Here is a 19,553-nt window from a genome sequence, read left to right as displayed (position 1 = left end):
CTCCTCTGCATCCTTGCCAGCCACACCCAGAGGAGGGGTGACTCATGTCCCCTGGCCCCAGGGTGGCCCCGGACCATCCTTTGCACCCAGGACACCTGTGCCAGGGGCTTCCTGGGCCCTCCCTCAGAACCCAGACCGCTGGCAGGGCCCAGGGCCCCAGCGGTAAGGCAGAGCCAGTGGTGTGCCCGCCAGGCTCACCCGTGGTGGAGGGCGGAGCTGCGGTGCTGGTGAAGGTGAAGGGCGTTTTAAACAGGGTTCCGGGGCACTCCACGGCCCTCCGGACGATGGTCCCATTGTCTCTGCAGATGGCGATCAGGCAGGCGCCCAGCCCATCGGTCGTGTTGTAGATGACATCCCCATAGGCATAGGTCCTGCCCTCGTAGGTGCACGTACAGGCTAAAGACGGACAAGTACAGGGCTCAGTCTGAGCCCCCAGCTCCTAGGCCCCCAAACCAACCGGGTCCCCCTTACCCTCGGGGCTGTGAGTGCACTGGAGGCCGCTGGAGGTGCAGTCACTGGGGGAGGGAGAGAGAAGAGCTAAGCCAGCAGGGCACAGGCCTCAGTGTGCCCACCTGGCCCCGCCCAGCACCCGCACTGGCTCACCAGCTCTGACAGTTCTCCGTGCTGGGAACCCTCGTGCCAGCATCGTAGTAGTTCCCATCTCCGTCGTAGCAGCCACTGCACTGGGCCACACACTCCATCTGGTCCTCGTTGAAGAATGGCTTGCTGGACGGGCACTTCGGGTAGCAGCCTGGGGTGGACGCAGGGCGGGGAGAAGACTCACGTCTCGAGCCAGGCGTCGTGTGCGGTTGCTGCACCGCCGTCTCTGCCTCCCTGTCCCAGGGGCGGACATGGGGCGGCAGGAGCCCCTGGCCCCCTCGCCTGTGTGCTGTCCTGGGGTGACGAGGTGTGGCCTCCCCATAGAAGCCTGTCCTCACCTTCCAGGCCTGGCAGGTCCATCAGGCAAAGCCCACTGGGGTTCCGGCAGGTCTTCAGACAGGGCGCGCCGCAGGGCTGGTAGTGCCACTCGCACTGCCCGTGTGGGTTGTAGTAGTCGCAGAACAGAGCTGAGCGAGGGGGAGAGAGGTTGCAGGTGCCTGCCAGCTCACCCTCCCACAAAGGAGGCATCTCAGGCTGCACCCACTGGGTTCCAGGCTTCCTTCTCATCCCTGCCCTCAAAACTGGCCCCCAGGGAGCCTTCCCCTTTGGGGGCAATGTGTCTGTCTGGTTTTTGCACACAAGAGCACGCACACACACATGTAGTACACGCATGTCCTTGTGTGTGCACACATGCCCGCCAGGCCCCCGAGCGGCTGCAGCTGCACCTCCTCTCACCCCCAGGGACAGCCCAACTCACGGCAGACGTCCGGGGTCCGCCAGGACACGCACACGCCCGCTTCGTGGCAGGCCTGGGCGTAGGCGGCCACGGCCGTGCAGAAACACTCGCAGTCGCCCCCTGAGTCGCAGGCGCAGGCGTCGCTCACGCAGGCCTCGTAGTACCTGGTGGGGTCGACCTGGGGCAGGGCGGGGGCTGCTCAGCGAGAGGCGCCAACCGCAGCCCCTGGACGGCCGGCTGCCCACGAGCAAGCTGCACTGCCGTCTGAGCAGCCGCCTCGGGCCTCCTGTTGCCTCTCTGGCCTCACCCCGCCACCCTTCCCTTGCCTCTGCTCGGTTGCCTCACTTAGCTGCAGGCCAGCCCCCCCGTGACCCTGCTGTGACCTGTCCTGTCTCCGCAGGGCCAGGGGTGCCCTGCCCCGGTCTTCCCTCCCAGGCAGCAGAACCCAGGGGGCCCGAGTCTTGCATTTGCCACCATGGACAGTGCCATCTGAGTCAGAGCCCGCTGTGTCACTTCACAAAGGATTTTCTGATCGAATGGGCAGGGCACTGGCGGGGGTGGGGGGGTGTGGGGTGGCTGTGATCCAGGAGGACCTCAGGGCCTCACACAGGCCAGCCAGCCTCAGGGCAGACCAGTCCCACCGGCTGCCTGCTCATCACCGTGCACAGTCCGGGTCCCGAGATCCATGTCAGCGACTGTGCCCTGCGGTCCCTAAGTGGCAGGAAGGGCTGTGGGGAAGGGCCCGAGGCCATCACGATTCTCTGCTCTCAGGCGACCGGGCTGGACTGGAGGCGCCCTGAGCTTTGTCCGTGTTGGGGCTGGGCAGCTCGGGGAATGTGCAGGAGGACAGGAGATGACCCTTGGGGCCCGGGAAGCCTGCAGCCCCGCTTCCAGGGGGTGAGGCTGAGTGTGGTCAGGGAACGTGGGGCAGGGCTGGGGATGCCGGCAGTGCCCCGGGGGAGGGCCACACAGTGTGCCCTGCACAACGGTCGGGGTCAAGGCCGTCCTCAGAGGGCCAGCTCGGGCCAGACGCAGGTCCCACCCCGACCCTGCTCACCTGAGAACGGCAGGCGCTGAAGGTGGCGCTGTTGATGATGCTGCACTGTTTCTGGGCCCACGACCTGCGGTACGGGTTGGTGGTGCAGGGGTCCCTGGGGGCCAGAGCGTCCGGGCACGACGGGGAGAATTTCCAGCTGTTGCCAAACTCCAGCACGTCGCTCGCCACAGACTGGCTCCGCGTGGTGAAGTCGTTGAGGGCGTTGTCGTCAAAGTTCCCGCACAGCCCGCAGACCCTCCCCTGCAGGGACAGCACAGGGCATGTGGGGCAGCGCCGGGGGAGACACAGAGCCTGGCCCGAAGGTACGGCTGCAGGGCACCCACTCCTCAGGCAGCACTCAGCAAGCTTTCGGGAAGGCGGGGGCACTCGGGGTCCTGCAGTGGGCAGGTGCCTGCCTCGCCCACAGAGCCTTAGCCCAGTGGGCATGGAGCCGCTGCGTGCAGGGACCAGGGAGCCAAGAGCACCTTCCCCCCAGGACTGACACAGCCCCTTGGGAACTGGGAGTGTGCCTGGCCCCCGCTCCCAGCCCCCAGCAGTCCGTCAGCTGCCAGACCACACTGCTGGGCCTGCTCTAGGAGGGAGAGCTCTGCGCCCGCCCGGGGGTCCTGCAGACTGCAGCCCCCACCTTGTATTCATGGCGCAGCCGGATGATCACGCTAGTCTTCCGGTCCCAGGACACGACCACGCCGCCATGGGTCTCCACGGTCAGGTAGACGCCCATGTACCGGACCCTGTAGGGCAGGTCTCCGCCCGGCCCCCTCTGCAGCACCCTGTGGGTGCCCTCGTGCAGGATCAGCTCGTAGCTCTGCAGAGAGGCATGGGGAGGCGCTGCCTGCAGGGAGCTGAGGGCCCAGCTCTGGGCCAGAGCCCCCTCCCCAACGTGGCCCAGGCGGGCACCAGGGTGCTTGGGGTCATGAGGCATGGGGCTCGCATTAGGAGTGAGCCAGCCTCCCGGCATTATCCTCAAGCTTGAGGTGAGAGGCTGAGGGGCAGCAGAGGCCGAGGGGGAGCTTGGGGGCCGTCAGTGGTGGGGGGAGCGCAGAGCACAGGGGGCAGCAGGAGAGCATGTGGCCCCCTCTCAGCCCCCTCGGACCCCTGCTTCCTCACACCCCTTCCCACCTCGGAGCAGGTGGGAACTGCCTCCAGCCAGCAGCTGCACTCTGTGCTGTGAACCCCGACCTCCCTCTGCTAGAAGGGGTCATCCCCAGGTGTGGTGGGCTGAATGGAGGCCCCCCAAAAGACGCGTCGAGTTCTAAGCCCCAGAATCCACAAGTGTGCCCTGATTTGGGCAAAGGGTCTTAGATGGGATGAAGTGAAGGGTCTGCAGATGAGACCATCCTGGATTTAGGGAGGGCCCAGACCCAGGAACAGGATGGGGGAAGGACACAGAGAACAGGCCACGTGAGCTCAGGGCAGAGACTGGGGGGACGCAGCCACAGGCTAGGAGCCCCAGAAGCTAGACGAGGCAGGAAGGACCCTCCCCTGGAGCCTCTGGAGGGAGGCCCAGACCCAGGAGAGAGCGACTCTCCTGGGTGTCAGGACCCTGGGCTGTTGTCTGGAGGCCCGAGGCCCCTGCGGGGGCTCGGACAGGACTGCAGAGGGAGGGGGCGGCGCCCAGGCTCCCTCACCCCCAGGAAGATCTTGATGGCCTTGGAGCAGGTGACGCCCGTGGTCCCGCAGGGCACGTTCTCGGTGACGATGCGGAAGGTCCCGTTGGCGGTGTCACTGCCCACACAGTAGTCCTGGGGCGGGGAGAAGAGGGTTGTGGTCACGGCCCCAGCGCCGGCATCACGGCCCTGGGCAGGGAGGGGCTGCGTACCTGGGCCAGCGTGTACTCGCAGCTCCCCTCGAAGCCATAGCGCTCACCGTCGAAGGTGAGGAAGTGACCGTCCCCATAGGCCACACAGGTGCCCAGGCAGGGCCGGTCGCTGCACTCCCACCTGCGGCCCCTGCAGGTGCTGCGGGCAAGGAGAGGCGGTGCCGTGACAAGGACGTGGATCCAGCCCCTCTTCCATAAAGCAGGAGGCGGTGCTGCCCCCCCAGGGCTCCAGGGGTTCACAAAGCAGGGAGTCCCACACCCCACACCCTGGCCCACCCTCAACGCTCAGTGCCGGGGTGCAGGCAGTCATGGGGGCGGCTTTAACTGGCCCTGCCATCTGCTGGGCAGAGGAGGCCAGGCCCTGGGCTTGGTCCAGGGAAGAGCAGACCGCCCGGGGCCAGCTCTCCCTGTGCCGTTGGCCCGCACCGCCCTCCGTGGCCCCTCCACACACCAGGTGTTACAGTCGACCTTGATGACCTCCCCGGGCTTGTAGGCGGCCTCGTTGTGCATACAAGGGCAGTCCTCCTCGGCCACGCAGCCTCCGCTCCCGTCGGACAGCAGCCCCACGGGGCAGACACAGCCCGATACACAGTGAGTGCTGAACTGCAGACAGGCGGGTGTCCGTCAGTGGTTCCTCTGCCCCCGGCTCAGGGACGCCGCCCACCCGGGCCCCCGGGCAGCACAGCCACGCCCTTCCAGCCGACTCACACAGTCCACGTCCAGGGTGTGGCAGCTTCGCACGCACTCGGCCCCCGGCGCGTCCGCAGAGGCGTTGCTGCAGTCGAGGAACACCATAGGGGCCACGCACCCTGTGGAGACAGCCATGCTGGGAGGGCCTCCCAGCCAGCCGGAGCCCTCCCCTCGGTCATGGGGGGAGCACGGGGCCCCAGGGGCAGAGGTCCAGGGGAGGCCGCACCTGTGCTCTGCTCCGTGGCCCCCAGACAGCTCAGCCTCCCGCTCACACACGAGCTACGAGAGACGGGGGTGGGGGCAGTCTGGGCTGCTGCCCCACTGCCCCTACCCAGACCCCGGCCGGGCCCCAGGCCTTGTCATGAGGGGGGCGGGCACCTTCTACGGGGCTGTGATGAGGACCCCACCCCCCACCCGAAGGCACTGGGTGAGTGAGTGGAGGCTCCAGGAAGGGCCCTGGACGCGGGCGAGGGTAGGGGTGGGGTGCGGCAGGGAAGCGGGTAGGCCGGGGCAGGGCTGCACCCAGGCCGGCCCTCCGCGGGCTCCAGACCCGCAGAACACGTCCCCGGGCCAGAGGAGCGGTCCCTCTCAGAAGGGCTGAGGGGCGGGCAGGGTGAAGGCCCCTCCGCGGGGAGCCCCTGTGTTTCCGTGTGAAGCAGGTGGGATAGAGTGGCAGTGGGGAGAGGCCCCTCACCACACCACGCCGTTGTCGTGAACGACCTCCCCTGGAGCCAGCACCGTGCCACGCAAGTAGCAGGGACAGGCCTCGGCAGGGACGCAGTCACCCGCGTCGTCCAGGAAGGTGCCCCGGGGGCAGACGCAGCCGTCCACGGGCACGAAGGCCACGTCGCAGGAGACGTCAGGCTGGCTCAGGGAGCGGCAGGTGGGCTGGCAGCTGTCCACCACGTGGGCGTAGCTCTGGGTCTTCGGGCAGCTGCTCGCGTACTTGGCTGGGGGGTGGGTGGGCAACACGCAGGTCAGCGGCCGGGTGGCCTGTCCCCGCTCACCTTGGGCACGTCCAAACTGGGACTGGAGTGGCCCAAGGCTCGGCTTCCCCTCTGGGGGTAGGGAGGAGCCCTGAGCTCTCGCTGAGGACACGTGGCAGGGGGTGTCCTGGGGTGCCCAGTCCCCCCAATGCCCGTCTAGCCAGCTGGCAGACACTCACTGCACACGCCGTCCCGCCAGCCGCTGAGCAGCACGCCCCGGGCGGCGCAGGCCTGGACGTAGGAGGACAGGGCCGCACACATGCAGTCCTCACTCTTCTCACAGTTGCAGGTGTCGAACAGGCAGTTCTGGGGGGTGTACCGGGACGTCAGGGACCCCAGCCCACCAGAGAGCCTTCTCTCCCTGTCCATCCTTCCTGGGACCCCCATCTGGGCCAGAGACACAGGGCAGCCCCGAGCTAGGCGTAAGGCCACGGGGTTCGGGGGGAGTGGATGCGCTGCCCTGAGGGACAGGAGAGGCCGGGCTGCACAGGGACAGGGTTGATGGATGGCTCTGCATGGGGCCAGGACAGCGTGCAGCTGGGATTCTGGATCCGTCACAGGTTGGGTTGCCTATGAGGGGCGTGGGTTGCGGGGGGGAGACTAAAGGCAGAAGCTGGAGGTTGTGGGGGGGAGGGTGCTGGCAGGCCCAAAGCACCCCCAAAGTGGGCCTGGGTCTTCCAGCTGTGGACACGCACATCTGGGGGCCAGAGCCATGTGCGCGTAAGGGTTTTGGCTTCCAAAACGGTGGCCTGTGAGCCAACTGTCATGGGTGGAGTTGTGTCCCCAAGAAGACTGTGTCCCCGTCAGGCCCCTGTGAACGGCCCTGTTGGAAATGGGCTCCTTGCAGGTGTGTGGAAGCTCAGATGAGGTCATTAGGGTGGGTCTGAACCAACACGCCTGGTCCCCACGAGGAGAGCTTTGGGCACAGACACACAGGTCTGGGTCCTCCTGGAGACGAGCAGAGGGTGGTGCCACCTCACGGCCCCCAGAGGTTAGAGAGGCAGGAAGGCCCTGGGGTCCTGCCAGCTTTGTGATCCAGGACTGGGGTGCTGTCACCCCCCACCCCGCACCCAGTCTGCGGTCCTTTGTCACGGCCACCCCAGGCAACAAACACACCAGCCGTGGCCGTGTCCCTCGAGCGGGCCTGACCCATGGCCATGGAGGTGTGGACCGTCCTGCTCCCGACACCCCGCCCCACCCTGGGTGCTGGCCGGGGGTCTCACCGAGTGGAAGGGCCCGGGGCTGATGACGGAGTGGCAGGGCGAGAAGGGCCCGGCAGGGCGGGTCAGCAGGGAACACCAGTGTTGAGCGTAGTTCTCTGGGCGGGCGGGGGGCGCATGGCGGACGGTCATGGGCACTGCTCAGCACTCACCAGCCTTCCTCCCACACTGCCTCCCCTGCACCTGTCCACCCGCCCAGCCCCGCTTGGCGCCCCCAGGCTCTGTGGCCAGTGACTCCCCCAGGGACACTGATTACAGGCTCACTGGCTATGCTAAGTGGGCACTGCTTACAGGGCAGCAGGCGCCTTCCCGGGGATGAGCCCCCAGCCTGCCAAGGACCCTGCATCCCCCTACCTGGTCACCCCCAGCCCCAGCCTCACAGCTCCCAGGCCCAGACCCGGGGTAATCCAAGGGCCCCGGGGCTGCTGGACACACACCGTTCTCCACGCTGAGTGAGCACGGGTCCTCGAAGCTGTTCTTGACGTTGGGGCAGGCGGCCTGGGTCTTCCAGGTGTTGGCGAAGGCCGCAGCCGTGGCCTCCACCACGCCACTGACGGTCCGGAAGTCGTCGGCCTGGTTCTGGTTGAAGTTCCCACACAGGCCTGGGGGCAGGGGTGGGGGGGTGTGAGCATCAGGGGGCTGCCCAGTCCGGCCCAGGCTCCCCACACCTGCAGGGCCCACCACAAGGTGACTCCACCCAACCAGAGTCCTGGGAGGTAGGCTCCAGAACTATCTGCAGATGACCTCTGGTGGGAGGGGGAGGTCAGCCCCAGCGTGAAGCCTGCCATGAGGGCAGCGTGCCCTGTGCTTCACCCTCCCAGCCACTGTCCCAGGCCAGGGTCCCCGCCTCCCAGGCTGCGTCCCCGCCCTGGCTGCCCATCTGCTTCCAGCCCCCCCCCAGCCTCACCGCACATCTGGCCGCGGTAGGCGGGGTCCAGCCGGAGGAACACCTGCATGAGGGGCACCAGCTGCACCTGCAGCTGCAGCCAGGGGCCCGTCTGCACCAGGATGAAGAAGGACGACGGCCTGAAGACCGTGACGTCCGCTGCAGGGGGTGGGGGGCGGTCAGAGGCCTGCGGTGCTGACCAGCCTGAGTCTTGGGTCTCATTTCCGCCTGGCAGGAGCCCCAGCCGCCCCTCAAGGGCCCAGGAGCCGGGCAGGAGCCGCAAGTGCATGTGCCTGCGACCGCCGACCCCCCCGCCCCGCGAGGCCGGTCCTCACAGAGCCGCCGTGAGCCCCGCCCCCCCATGCAGGCGAGAACCGCATAGACCTGGGAGAGGCCGGGCTGGCTCTGCGCCGCCACCTGGAGGCCCCGCCTGGCCTCACAGGGCTCCCCAGGGCCACGTACCTACAGACACGGGCAGTTGGGAGTAGATGGAGTTCACGAACACCCCGCCGTTGGCCTGGATCTGGACGGTCTGGCGAGAGGAGGCGGGGCTGCGGTCAGCGAGGGGAGGGGCCAGCCTGACGCCCCAGCGGGGGACCGCCTGCCCCAACCCCTCCCAGCCCCCGGCCGGGGCCTCACTCACCGTGTCCCCTCCATTCAAGCTCAGTGTCACTGTTTTGAGGCAGTTCTCGTTGTCGGTCAGGCCGCACTTCCGCAGCTCGGCCAGCACAGTGAGCGCGCTGTCTGCACATACCTGATGCGGCAGGACACCCCACGTGCTGGGTGGTCAGCCCCCCACCGGGCAGGGAGCCCCATGCCCTGGAGGTCCCTGCGGGGGTGGGGAACTCGCACGCAGTCACCTCGGGACCGCTTGTCTCCGGGCCCCACGAGTGTGAGCTTCTTCTGGGAATGGAACCCCGGGGGCTTCACCGCTCTGATGGCCATCGGGGTACCCTTCCTGGGGCAGAGGCGGGGCCAAGGGCCCCGGGAGGCCCAGCAGGCGGGGCTCACCTTGGTGAGGACGTAACTGCAGTCCCCGTGTACGTCGTAGAGTTTCTCGTCGTAGGTGGAGATGTGGGACCCGCCCTGGACGGAGCAGGTGCCTGGGCACGGGAGGTCCTGGCACTGCCAAAGTCCCCCGGAGCAGGTGCTGGGGGGAGGGGGAGCAGAGGGGATGTGGGGAGGGGTGGTGAGCCCCATCCCGGCAGGGCGGGGCCTGGGGCGGGGCCTGGGGCGGGGCCTGAGGTGAGGCGGGACTGGGCGGGACCAGGGCGAGGCGGGGCGGGGCATGGGGCGGGGCTGGGGCGGGGCATGGGGTGAGGCGGGACCGGGCGGGGCCGGGGCGGGGGGCGGGTCCGGGGCGGGGCATGGGGCGGGGATGGGGCGGGTTCGGGGCGGGGGCGGGGTGGGGCATGGGGCGGAGCAGGGGCAGGACCAGGGCGAGACGAAGGGTGGGACGGGGCGGGGCGGGGCGGGGCCGGGCGGGACGGGGCGGGGCCGGGCGGGGCCGGGCCGGGACCTACCAGGAGGTGCAGCTGGTGTTGAAGGAGGCCCCGGGGGCGTAGGTGCGGCCGCCGTGGGTGCAGGGGCACTGCCGCAGGGGCAGGCAGCCCGTGTGGGTGACGTCGTCCAGCACCGTGTCTGCGGGGCAGCAGGGGTGGGGCACGAGCTCTCAGCGGGGGCTGGGGGCAGGTGTGGGAGACACTGATGGGAGGCAGACGTGAGGAGGGGCAGAGGCCGTCGGGGGGCCATCCCCGAGGGCCCGGAGCACCTGCCTGGGGGGCAGAAGCAGCCGTCCACACAGTGGTCCTCGCACAGCTGGGAGCGCTCGGGGTTGGAGCAGGTGTCCACACAGGGCGAGCCGCACTCCTGGTGCTGAGTGTTCAGGGGGCATGTCTGGGCTGCGGGGGGGAGGCAGCGTTTGGCCCAGGAAGCCACGCCTGCCCCCGCCCGCCATGTGCCACCAAGGGTCCGGGAAATGAGGGCCTCTTGCCCTGTCTAGCTGTCTTCTGGGTGAGGCAGGAGGAGAGGGGACCATGGGTCCCATGCCCCTGAGGACAGCCTCCAGACCCCACCTGGGTTCAGGGGGAACCCTGCTTAATGTGCCAGGACCACCCTCTGGGCCCCCAGATGCCCAGGCCTTGCACCACCCCATGCTCTCCTGCCATCCTCTCACTGTGGGCCCCCAAAGGGGTCTGCCTGCCGGGGGTCCCCAGCCAGGGGCCAGGCGTCATGCTTGGGGCCACCTCCCCCTACTCTCCCCGGGGCACTCACGGCAGAGGTCAGGGCCCCTCCAGTTCTGCGGCTGCCCCCCCGCGTGGGCGCACTGGCGGGAGTACTCGGCGAAGGTGGCACAGGGGCAGGTGGGGCAGCGGCACAGGTCCTGGGTGCAGGCGGCCACGTACACCTCGGTATCCACCAGCCCGTGGCACGGAGTGAAGGCGGGGCCCAGCAGGGTGCGGCGGCAGACGCCCTCCTGGGGGACAGGACGGAGGCTGTGTCCTCCCTGGGGCTCATGCGGGGACCCCACCCTGCAGCCTCTCCCAGGCCAGGGAGCCCCCTCCCCTGTGGCCCCTTCATCCCTCACTGTCTGTCCTCTCATCCGTACCTCCACCCACCTCTCCTTCCACTGCTCTGTCTGTCTATCCATCCAGGCCTCCACCCAGTTGGCCAGCTATCCACCTACCCCCACCCCCCACATCCTTCTCAACCCCTGACACCTTGCCATGCTCGGTGTGGAGTCGGCTTGGTGACCTATGACCCTGGACCCCCCACTCCCACTGGGCTGCAGGACACACCTGCCTAGGAGGGGCGCAGACCCCACCCTGCAGAGAAGGGGCGGCAGGAGGGCCTGCCCCCGGCCCCCTTGGCAGCCCCAGCGGGGTCAGCGCCGATCTGCTGATGGCTGCCCTCCTTCAGCCCCCACCCCTGACCAGTTCCAGGGCCTCATTTACAGCTGCTGGTTCCGCTGATTTCGGGGATCCTGGAGCCTCTAGATTCCGGAGGTGGGATCTGCCCAGCTCATTGGAAGGGCTTTTCCCTGACTCCCCAAGTGCCCCTCTTGGTGGTTCTATGTCTGGGGCCGCCACAGGCAGGCGCTTACCTCGTCTGTGCAGTTGTCAGCAGCGGGAGAGGGCAGGGGGTCCTGACACTGCTCCGTGGGCCCGTCCAGCTTCTGCAGGTTCCCAAACTGTAGTGGGCTCAGCCTGGCGTCTGCAAAAGCAGGCCCTACTTGCAGACCCTGGGGGGCTCTGGGGGCAGAGCTCCCGCCTGTGCTCAGGACCTCCGAAGCACCCCCTCTGGGGCATCACTGGAACTGTTGACACCCCTGACTTGACCCCTGCCCAGCGCCCCAGTGAGACCCACCCCTGCACCTCCAGCTTCCCAGGGACTGTGCTGGGGTCGGCCACCCACCACACCTGGCCCCGGGGCACTCACTGTGGGCGTAGAACTCGCTGACAGCCCGGAGCCCGTTGAAGTCGCCACACAGGCCACAGGTCTGGTTGGCGTACTTGGGGTCCAGCTCCAGCTGGGGGCGGGGGAGAGGCAACTTCAGTCTCTGCCGGCCCTCCCCAGCCCCTGGGGCCCCCCCGGTGGGAGGCGTGGGGCACCCTCACCAGGGCGCTGTCTTCTCCGTTCCACATGAAGGTCAGCATCAGCCGGATGTTGATCTTGACGTAGGTGCTGCTCCGCTCCACCAGGAGTCCCGCGCGGCTGTAGGGCAGCTCCTCCCTGGACAAGAGTCCAGTGCTCCCACGCGTCCAGCCCCCTCCCCGCCTGCTCCGACCCCCGCCCACCTTGGAGCCGGGCCCCTCCACGCCCCGGCTGTGCTCACCGCCACCCGTTGATGAGGACCGAGCCGTTGGAGACCTCCAGCACGAGCCCCTGTGATCTGAGGACGATGTGGGTGATGGTAGGCCTGGAGCCCAGCAGGCCACGGCGGAGCTGCAGGTTGAAGTCCTCATAGGCGGAGCCGCAGTGCGCGGAGAAGATGTAGTTGCACAGCCCGGGGAAGCGGAAGACGTCGCCGTCGAAGGTCTTGTAGTGGAAGTCGCCCCACGTGCTGCACACCCGCCCGCCGTGGGCCGCGTTCAGGGCTGTGGGGAGCGCGCGGTGGTGGGGTGCGGCCTTCCCTGGGGCCAGGCCCCCGTGTGGGATGGGGACCCGCCGCCCCCTGCCTCTCTCCCCTCTGCCCCAGATTCTCGCCCCTGCCCAACCCTGAGGGCCTCACCCCAGCACCTGGGCCGGGCCCCAAGAGAACCATCCACAGGGCAGGCACCCAAGGCCATCTAGCTGCTCAGCTGCACACACGGTCCCGGCTTTATCCCCAGGTCTGTGACCACCCCAGAGGCTGGCAAACAGCCCCAACCCTGTGGGCCATGGGCGGCGTCCACTTACGGCTCATGGTGGGGAAGACAGTGATGGGCGGGATGAAGGTCAGGTGCCGGGCTGTGAAGGGAGCCAGGTCACACACCGAACATGGCCAGGCGGGGACCAGCCGCCATCCCCACCCCCAGGACCCCTCACTGGCCACCCTGGGGCAGCAGGGGGCCGCAGGCCAGCCTGACCCAGCCCAGGGAGCCCAGGACAAATGCTGTCCCTGTAGGACGCTCCCCGTCCGCCCACGACACGCTCCTGCCCAGGTCTGAGTGTGTCCCTGCTTGTGCGTGTGTGTGTGAGCATGTGAGTGCAGGTGGGCAGTCGTATGCACCACATGTGTGTGAGCATGTCTGAGCCTCTCTGCTCAGTGTCTGTTTCCTCAGGGCCCTCTGCTGCCCCCTCCTGTGGGCAGACGGGTCCAGGGGCGTCTCTGTGGCAGGAAGCCGATGTGGAAAGGGGACCCCTGCCGGCTCCGTGCCGGGCCCTCCCCGCCATGCCCGCCCTCTGACCAGTCATCTCAGGCTGCTGACTTGTCCAGCTCTGCTGCTCGCCGTCCTGGGTGTCTGCAGGGAAGGGGAGCAGGAGTCCATGAGAAGCTGGCCGTCAGGACCCCGCCCCGGGGCGGCGGGGTCTCCGAGGCTGCACGCTGGCGGCCCCGGGAACCGCGCCCTGTGCCCAGAGCTGACCGCCCCCCATCTGCATGGTGTGCACCTCACTGTGGCTGGGGTAGAAGGAATCAGGAAAGGGTGTCGGCTCGCTGACCCCAGGCCACCCCAGGGAGAGCGTCTGGCCCCCTCCACACACCCCTCGGAGAAGGACAAAGCTTGGCTTTGTGGGGAGAAGGACACACAGGTTGGAGAGGCTCCCGGGCGTGACTTAGCAGAAACCCAAGACTGCAGCCAGCTCCGCCTTCGAGCCCCAGCCCTGGGCAGGCGGGAGGCCCTGGGGGCCCAAGGCCACCTTGTGTCCCCCACCACTGGGGGCGCCCCTCCCGGGTCTAGGTGCCTCCGCCACCTCGGTGAGCAAGACTGAGCCCCCTCCAGGCCCCTCTCTGTGAGGCTTGGCCTGGGGCACCCCGCACACATGGCCCCAGAATTCCTTCCTCACGTCGGTAGGGCTCTCCCCGCTCCGCCCAGCCTGTGCCATGTGGGGAGACGGAGGTGAGGCCCGGAGGTCCCTGTGTCCCTGGAGGGGTGCTGCCCGGCAAGGAGTGCTGGGCTGGCTCTGCAGCCGCTGCACCGGGCTCGGCTCCCTACACTACCTTCCGGCCAGGACGCTGGCCCGGAGGCCATGGGCACTGGCCTGGCGTTTCTCTCTCCTCGTCAGGGCCCTGTTGGCCACGCTTCTCCCTGCCCACCCTGACCCCCGGCCCCGACCCCAGGCCTGCAGCCTCTCCTGCACGTGCCGGTCATTTTATCCACCCCCGCTTCGAGAAACCAGGGGCTTCACATGGACAGGCTCACACGGCACCCCTTCTGGGGCCAGGTGACCACCTGTGAACCTGGCTGGTCCAGAGCTCGGCCAGGGAGATGCCCACCACCAACCACCCCATCTACTGCCGTCCGGGCACACATCCCCCGACGGGAAGCCCCTCCACTCAGGGCCAGCCTCACCCCCTCACCCCACGGGGGCTCAGCCCAGGGGACACCAGTGTGAGACAGTGGATACACGGGATCCAGGCTGACGTTTCTGTCGGCCTCCTGTCTGCGCTCAGAGATGGATTAACAACAGGAGCAGCTTTGTGTCCTGAGAACACTGCAATGGTCATCGCTGGGACGGAGGGGCCAAGCCCCGTCTGAGCAAGATTAGGGCCACGTATTTCCTACCCTTGGGGCAAGGGAGACACATGTGCAGAAAGGCTCCTTGAGGGTGAAAGAGGAGGGGTGCCCCCACCAGAGGGGCGCCCCCACCAGAGGGGCACCCGCGTCAGAGGGGCACCCCCCGTCAGAGGGGCACCCCCACCAGAGGGGCGGCCCCACCAGAGGGGCACCCGCATCAGAGGGGCACCCGTGTCAGAGGGGCACCCCCACCAGAGGGGCACCCGCGTCAGAGGGGCACCCCCCGTCAGAGGGGCGCCCCCACCAGAGGGGCACCCGCGTCAGAGGGGCACCCCCCGTCAGAGGGGCACCCCCACCAGAGGGGCGGCCCCACCAGAGGGGCACCCGCGTCAGAGGGGCACCCGTGTCAGAGGGGCACCCCCACCAGAGGGGCACCCGCGTCAGAGGGGCACGCCCCACCAGAGAGGCGCCCCCCACCATGGGTGATGCCACGCTCTCCGTAGGCCTCGACTCAAATCTGTCTTGGAGGAAAGTTGTGCACGCGTGTCAGGGAGGGTCCTGGGGCAGTTAAGCGTGTGGAGAAAGAAGTCAGATAACTGGCCAAAGGTGAGCAAAGGCCTGGAAGAACTGACCTCCGTAAATGACTTAGCTGCCTCTTTCCTGGTGGCTCAGACGGTAAAGAACCTGCCTGCAATGCAGGAGACCCGGGTTTGATCCCTGGGTCAGGAAGATGCCCTGGAGAAGGGAGTGGCAACCCACTCTAGCCTTCTTGCCTGGAGAACCCCATGGACAGAGGGGGGCCTGGCGGGCTCCAGTCCACGGGGCCGCAGAGTCGGACATGTGACCGGCATGCCCCACTGTGGGGATGCCCGCGCCCTTTCTGGGGAGGGGGTGGGTTGTGTGGAACTGCTGCATGGTCTCTCGGGACTGAACAAAGCACTTCTCTGTGCCGTTCCCACGTGTGCTGTGGCTCTAAGAACAGGCTCTGCACCTTCATCTACAGCTTTTGCCCCCTTGAGAGATGCACTTTTCACTGAAGGCCGAGGGGAGTTTGCGTCCTGCCTCGAGGCCCCGGTGGGCGCATGGCCAGGATTCCTACTCCTCATCCAGGCCGCCCGGATCCAGGTCCTCAGGGAACTGAGGTCTCCCTGCGGCCTCTCCCACATCACGGTCGCCACGGTGAGCATCTCCTTCTGGCAGGAAGGAGCCCCATTCGAGGGACTTGCCCTCAACAAGAGAAGGGGAGTGGGCTCACTGCAGGCCCGCTGCCCCGGGGCTGAGTAGGGCCACGGCTGGCCAGACAGGCTGGCCGGGCACCTGAACTGCACAGCAGATGCCAGGCGGCATCTGGTACCCTCACCAGGAGTTGCCATGGTTCAGCCCCCACCCCAAGCCTGCCTGCCCTCCAAGAAAGGCGGCCTGGGGCAGAGGCTCTACAGACTGTCTGCCCACCCCTTCACCACCTCCTTTCCATTGGTGGAGAGGGCCTCAGGCGGTGCCCAGCTGCCAAGACTCCTGAGCATGGGGGGCCTGAAGGAGTGACTGTGGGGCCCGGGCCCAGGCCAGCCCCGCTGGGCGCCGCTGCCCGCTCGTGCACAGTGAGTGTTAGGGCTCTTGGTGCTTCCCCGGCTGTGGGGCCAGACGGGCGGCTGCAGGTGAGGAGAGCGAGAAAGGCCACAGGGCGGGTGTGGCTCCAGGAACAGCCAAGAGTCTGATGGGGCTGCCTGGAGGCTACTGCCTGGGCCAGCCCTGAGGGCAGAGTGGGAAATGCAGCTCCCCGTGGGCACCTTTTGTGCTGACTCTGCCCGCTTGGCTCCGTGGCAGTGGGGGGTGGCCTCACAGAGACCAGAGAGACCCCCCAGCCCAGGCCCCTCACCCAGCGCCAGCCCCTCCCATCCCCGAAGCCAAGACCCTCAGTTTCCCCTGAGGTTCTAACTTCTCCCAGCTCAGGCTGCCCAGGAGTCCAGGACACGCAGAGCCCCGTGGAAGACACGCTGTCCACTATGGGCCTGTGGGGGCCGCCCCTGCTGTGTGGGGAGAGTGAGGGGCTGCATCCTTACCTGCTGTGCCCGCTGAGAGTAGGGCCACGAGGGCCCACAGCAGCGCCGGGCACCCACTCAGGGCACCCATCCTGGGGCTGGCGCAGCGGTGGGCGGGCGGCCAGAGGGAGTGGGGCGCAATGCTCACTCCCCTGGGGGCCCTGGGGCTTATGTAGCAGGAGGCCTTGGCCCCGAGCCCAGCTCCCAGGCCACGCAGGGCACTATCCTCCCCCACGACAGCCACGTGTGTTTGCTCTTGGGGAGGGCTGAGGCACGCAGGAACCCGGAGGAGGAGGGATTTGTGGTTCTGGGCCCCAGAGACGTGGGACCCCCCCCACTTTTCCCCGCCCCACCTCCCAGCAGCGTCTGAGAGTCAGAAGGGAGGAGGCGGGTGGCAGGGCTGGCAGAGCCCCCCTGGAACAGGGTCGCTGTGACCACCCAGGCCCGCTGCTGCCATGCCCGCTCCCAATAAGGTAGCGATGGGCCAGGTGAGGGCAGACCCTGGGCCCGGGCAGCGCCCCCGTGCAGAGGAGGAGGCTGTGGGGGTGCCGTTCCCGAGGAGTGAGGAGGGCCGGACATCTGCTCCCCGCAGGAGTGTGGAGGCTGTGGGCGGGGGAGAGCCTGCCCCCAGGCTCACAGGGGTCCCAGAGACCCCAGCCGTGCCAGCAGGACCCAACCAGGTCTCTGGGCTCCTCTCCGTCACTAAGTTCAAATTCAAGGGAAAACTGGCCTTGGGAGTGAGGTGAGGGTCAAACAGAACGCAGGCCAGGAGCCAATCCCCACGTGCGGGCCGGGGCGTCCATCCTCAAGGCCTTGCCACCCCCTCCCCACTCGGGGTCCCCCACCAACAACAGGCTGAGCAGGGACCCACGTACAAAGGGATGTACTCCTGGCCCCCAGCAGGGCTGACGGGGCACGCTGGGGCTGGGGCTCTCCAGACCCCAGCGCCCGGCCCAAATGAGAACCCTGAAGGCTCAGCTCCCCGGGCCGGCGTGGCTGGTGGTGGAAGTTCGATGGTGACCCTCGCCCCACAGTGCCCTTCTTCCAGCCCACAGTTCTCCCCGGAACTCCTCCTCTGGCTCTTCCCGCCACTGGGCTCCTGACCCCAAACCTGACGTGTCTGAGCACAGAAGGCCCTGGGGTGCCTGACCTGCCCCCCAGTGGGGGGCGGTTTCCAGGCTTGCGTGGTGAACACTCAGCACCTGGACCCACTCCCCTCAGCCACCCCGCCTTCATCTCCCTGATGAGTCCATAGATGTGGAATTTCTGGGGCAAAGGGAAAACCCACCTTAAAGCTGTGGGCGTCTTTGACCGCCATCACCCCGCCGCCCTCAGCTTGGCCGAGGGCCCCGCAGGCCCTGTTTCTCCTCCTGGCTCCTGGTGTTTCCGGAGCACCTCCGGCACCAGCGAGAGTTGGGTGGAGCGGCCCTCCTGCCGACCTGGGTCCTGGGTCTCAGCAGGAGCTCAGGCTGCCCTCCCGCCCCACGCTCACTGTCACCCCCTGGGCTGGGGCTGCGTGGCCTCCAAAGTTCTCTCTCAGGGACCCAGGGGTCCCAGTGGCAGAGAGCACAGCTGGAGGGGCTTCTGGGGGAGGGGTCTCCGGGGGAGGGCTGGGCAGGGGCCCCACAGGACCGGCCTGGGGGTGCGCTGGGCCCCTGCCACCCCCGTGCCCTCAGGCTGTGGCTGTGCCTGGCCTCCCTGCAAACACGGGGCTCTGCACCTGGTCCTCGTGTGTGTGGGGGGCACACTGAGACCCCTGGAAGGAAGGAAGGAAGGAAGGAAGCGGGAATCTGGCCCCCGAGCTGTGCCCCTGTGCCCAGCCTTCTCCCGCCTCCCCGAAGCCCCGGCTCTCGGTCTGTGCCCCCAGCCTGACCCCAGTTGGACACCGTCAGAGCTAGCACATCCCTCCGGCCATCCTGCGTGGCCAGAATCCTGCAGCCACTCGGGGCAGCCCTGGCCCCCACCGCCACCATGTGGGAGCAGCTGGGCACCTGGGCACTTAGGGCAGTCTCTTCAAGCTTTGCGGTTGTCCTCTGCACCCCTCACCTCACCCCCCACCCCCAGAAGGAGTGCTCCATGTAGCCGGGCTCTGGCCCATCTGCTCATGGCCGGCACACAGTAGGCACTCAATAAATGCACCGGAAGAGTGAGCCCTCGCTGCCCTGTGCCCCCCCCCCATGCCATCAGCATCCCTGGGCAGGGTCACCGTGGGCGGGGTCGCGGGATTGAGACATCCCGGATGTAGGCCACAGAGCCCAGCCTGTTTGCTCAGCGAGTTTGCCCCTTCACAGTTGAGAGAGCCGAGAACAGAAGAACAAGGAAGCGGCGTGCAGCTCTGCCGGGAAGGGGGCCGGGGCCAGGCCTCCCGGGGCTCAGGGAGGCTGCGGGACGTGCCAGAGTCCTGCCCTGCCTGGGGCACACCCTGCCCCGTGCTCAGCCCGCGGGCCTCAGGCAGCCCAGATCCCACCTGCAGAAGAGACCCCCACAGACAGAGCCCAGAGCCGGGCTGCCCCGGCCAGTCCCTGGCCTTGCCGGAAGCCCCGGGAACGGGTCATCACCAAGGCTGGGGCCCTTCTCCGCTCATCCCTCCCTGCCCACCTGCCTCCCACCACAGCAGCGCCAGGTCAGGGCCGCAGGCGCTGGGAGGCATCAAGCCTCAGGCATTTGCTGAGTGCTGGCGGTTTGCCCTGCTCTGCACTGCACTCCTTGGAGGGTCTCGGACGGTGTGGCACAGCCTGGGGGCTCAAAGGCCTGGCTGACTCTAGGCCTGCCCAGGGCCTGGCTGGCTGTCTGGGGCTACAGACTTCTGCTCCCCAGAGCGCCAGGCATCTGGGGAATGGAAACCCACCCTTCTCAGACCAGACGGGGTCCAGACATCCCAGGTCTATGCTGGGGGAGGCGGGGGAGGGGCCGATCAGTCCCCCTGGGAGACCCAGTCCCCAGAGCGTCCCCCTCCCAAGAAGGGCTGTGCCCACTCCCCTAGCCCTGCCCAGGGCTGCAGGAGATGAGGGTGCCCCCCCCAGGGGGCCCCTGCCCATCTTCCGCTTTTCCCATCCTCACTCAAACCCCTTTCCTTGCCCAATTCCTCTCCCCTCCCACCCTCCTTCCCGCCTTCCTTTCTGCCTTCTAGTAAATTCTGATGCTCCCCGAGGGATACCTCCCAGGGCCCTGGGGATCTGATGCCACCAAGGAAGAGCAAGTTCCCCTTGGAGCTCACAGCACAGAGCTCTGTGTGGGGTGGGGCAGGGTGTGTTGAGGACGTGGAGGAGCCAGCCTTCCGCTTAGGAAGCGGCAGGTGCAAGGGCCCTGTGGCAGGAATGAACGTGACCCTTGAAGGGTCTGGAGGCACCTGGTATGGCTGG

At 67.8% G+C, this 19,553-nt stretch overlaps 1 protein-coding gene across 1 annotated transcript in view; it reads right to left on the bottom strand.

Moving 5' to 3' along the window:
- MUC5B (mucin 5B, oligomeric mucus/gel-forming) overlaps positions 1–16,282 on the bottom strand; it is a 43,852-nt gene extending 27,570 nt beyond the window's left edge. The window contains exons 1-31 of the mRNA XM_027532951.1: positions 16,213–16,282; positions 13,482–13,511; positions 12,884–12,937; positions 12,393–12,443; positions 11,830–12,091; positions 11,612–11,726; positions 11,433–11,523; positions 11,098–11,207; positions 10,269–10,470; positions 9,770–9,895; positions 9,518–9,635; positions 9,006–9,144; positions 8,638–8,748; positions 8,457–8,526; positions 8,016–8,153; positions 7,546–7,710; positions 7,112–7,206; positions 6,068–6,194; positions 5,597–5,852; positions 5,129–5,181; positions 4,921–5,021; positions 4,664–4,815; positions 4,213–4,351; positions 4,022–4,135; positions 3,019–3,198; positions 2,394–2,633; positions 1,358–1,514; positions 939–1,067; positions 604–751; positions 472–515; positions 199–396 (exon numbers count right to left, since the gene is read on the bottom strand). Of these exons, the coding sequence (XP_027388752.1) occupies positions 199–396; positions 472–515; positions 604–751; positions 939–1,067; positions 1,358–1,514; positions 2,394–2,633; positions 3,019–3,198; positions 4,022–4,135; positions 4,213–4,351; positions 4,664–4,815; positions 4,921–5,021; positions 5,129–5,181; positions 5,597–5,852; positions 6,068–6,194; positions 7,112–7,206; positions 7,546–7,710; positions 8,016–8,153; positions 8,457–8,526; positions 8,638–8,748; positions 9,006–9,144; positions 9,518–9,635; positions 9,770–9,895; positions 10,269–10,470; positions 11,098–11,207; positions 11,433–11,523; positions 11,612–11,726; positions 11,830–12,091; positions 12,393–12,443; positions 12,884–12,937; positions 13,482–13,511; positions 16,213–16,282 (3,985 nt within the window). The remainder of the gene's footprint in view (positions 1–198; positions 397–471; positions 516–603; positions 752–938; positions 1,068–1,357; positions 1,515–2,393; positions 2,634–3,018; positions 3,199–4,021; positions 4,136–4,212; positions 4,352–4,663; positions 4,816–4,920; positions 5,022–5,128; positions 5,182–5,596; positions 5,853–6,067; positions 6,195–7,111; positions 7,207–7,545; positions 7,711–8,015; positions 8,154–8,456; positions 8,527–8,637; positions 8,749–9,005; positions 9,145–9,517; positions 9,636–9,769; positions 9,896–10,268; positions 10,471–11,097; positions 11,208–11,432; positions 11,524–11,611; positions 11,727–11,829; positions 12,092–12,392; positions 12,444–12,883; positions 12,938–13,481; positions 13,512–16,212) is intronic.
- Between the last annotated feature and the right edge of the window lie 3,271 nt (positions 16,283–19,553).

Source organism: Bos indicus x Bos taurus, chromosome 29 (assembly GCF_003369695.1).
Source record: "Bos indicus x Bos taurus breed Angus x Brahman F1 hybrid chromosome 29, Bos_hybrid_MaternalHap_v2.0, whole genome shotgun sequence".
Classification (NCBI taxonomy): Eukaryota; Metazoa; Chordata; class Mammalia; order Artiodactyla; family Bovidae; genus Bos; species Bos indicus x Bos taurus.
Note: the sequence above shows the minus strand (reverse complement) of the source record. Positions and strands in the feature narration are given on the sequence as shown.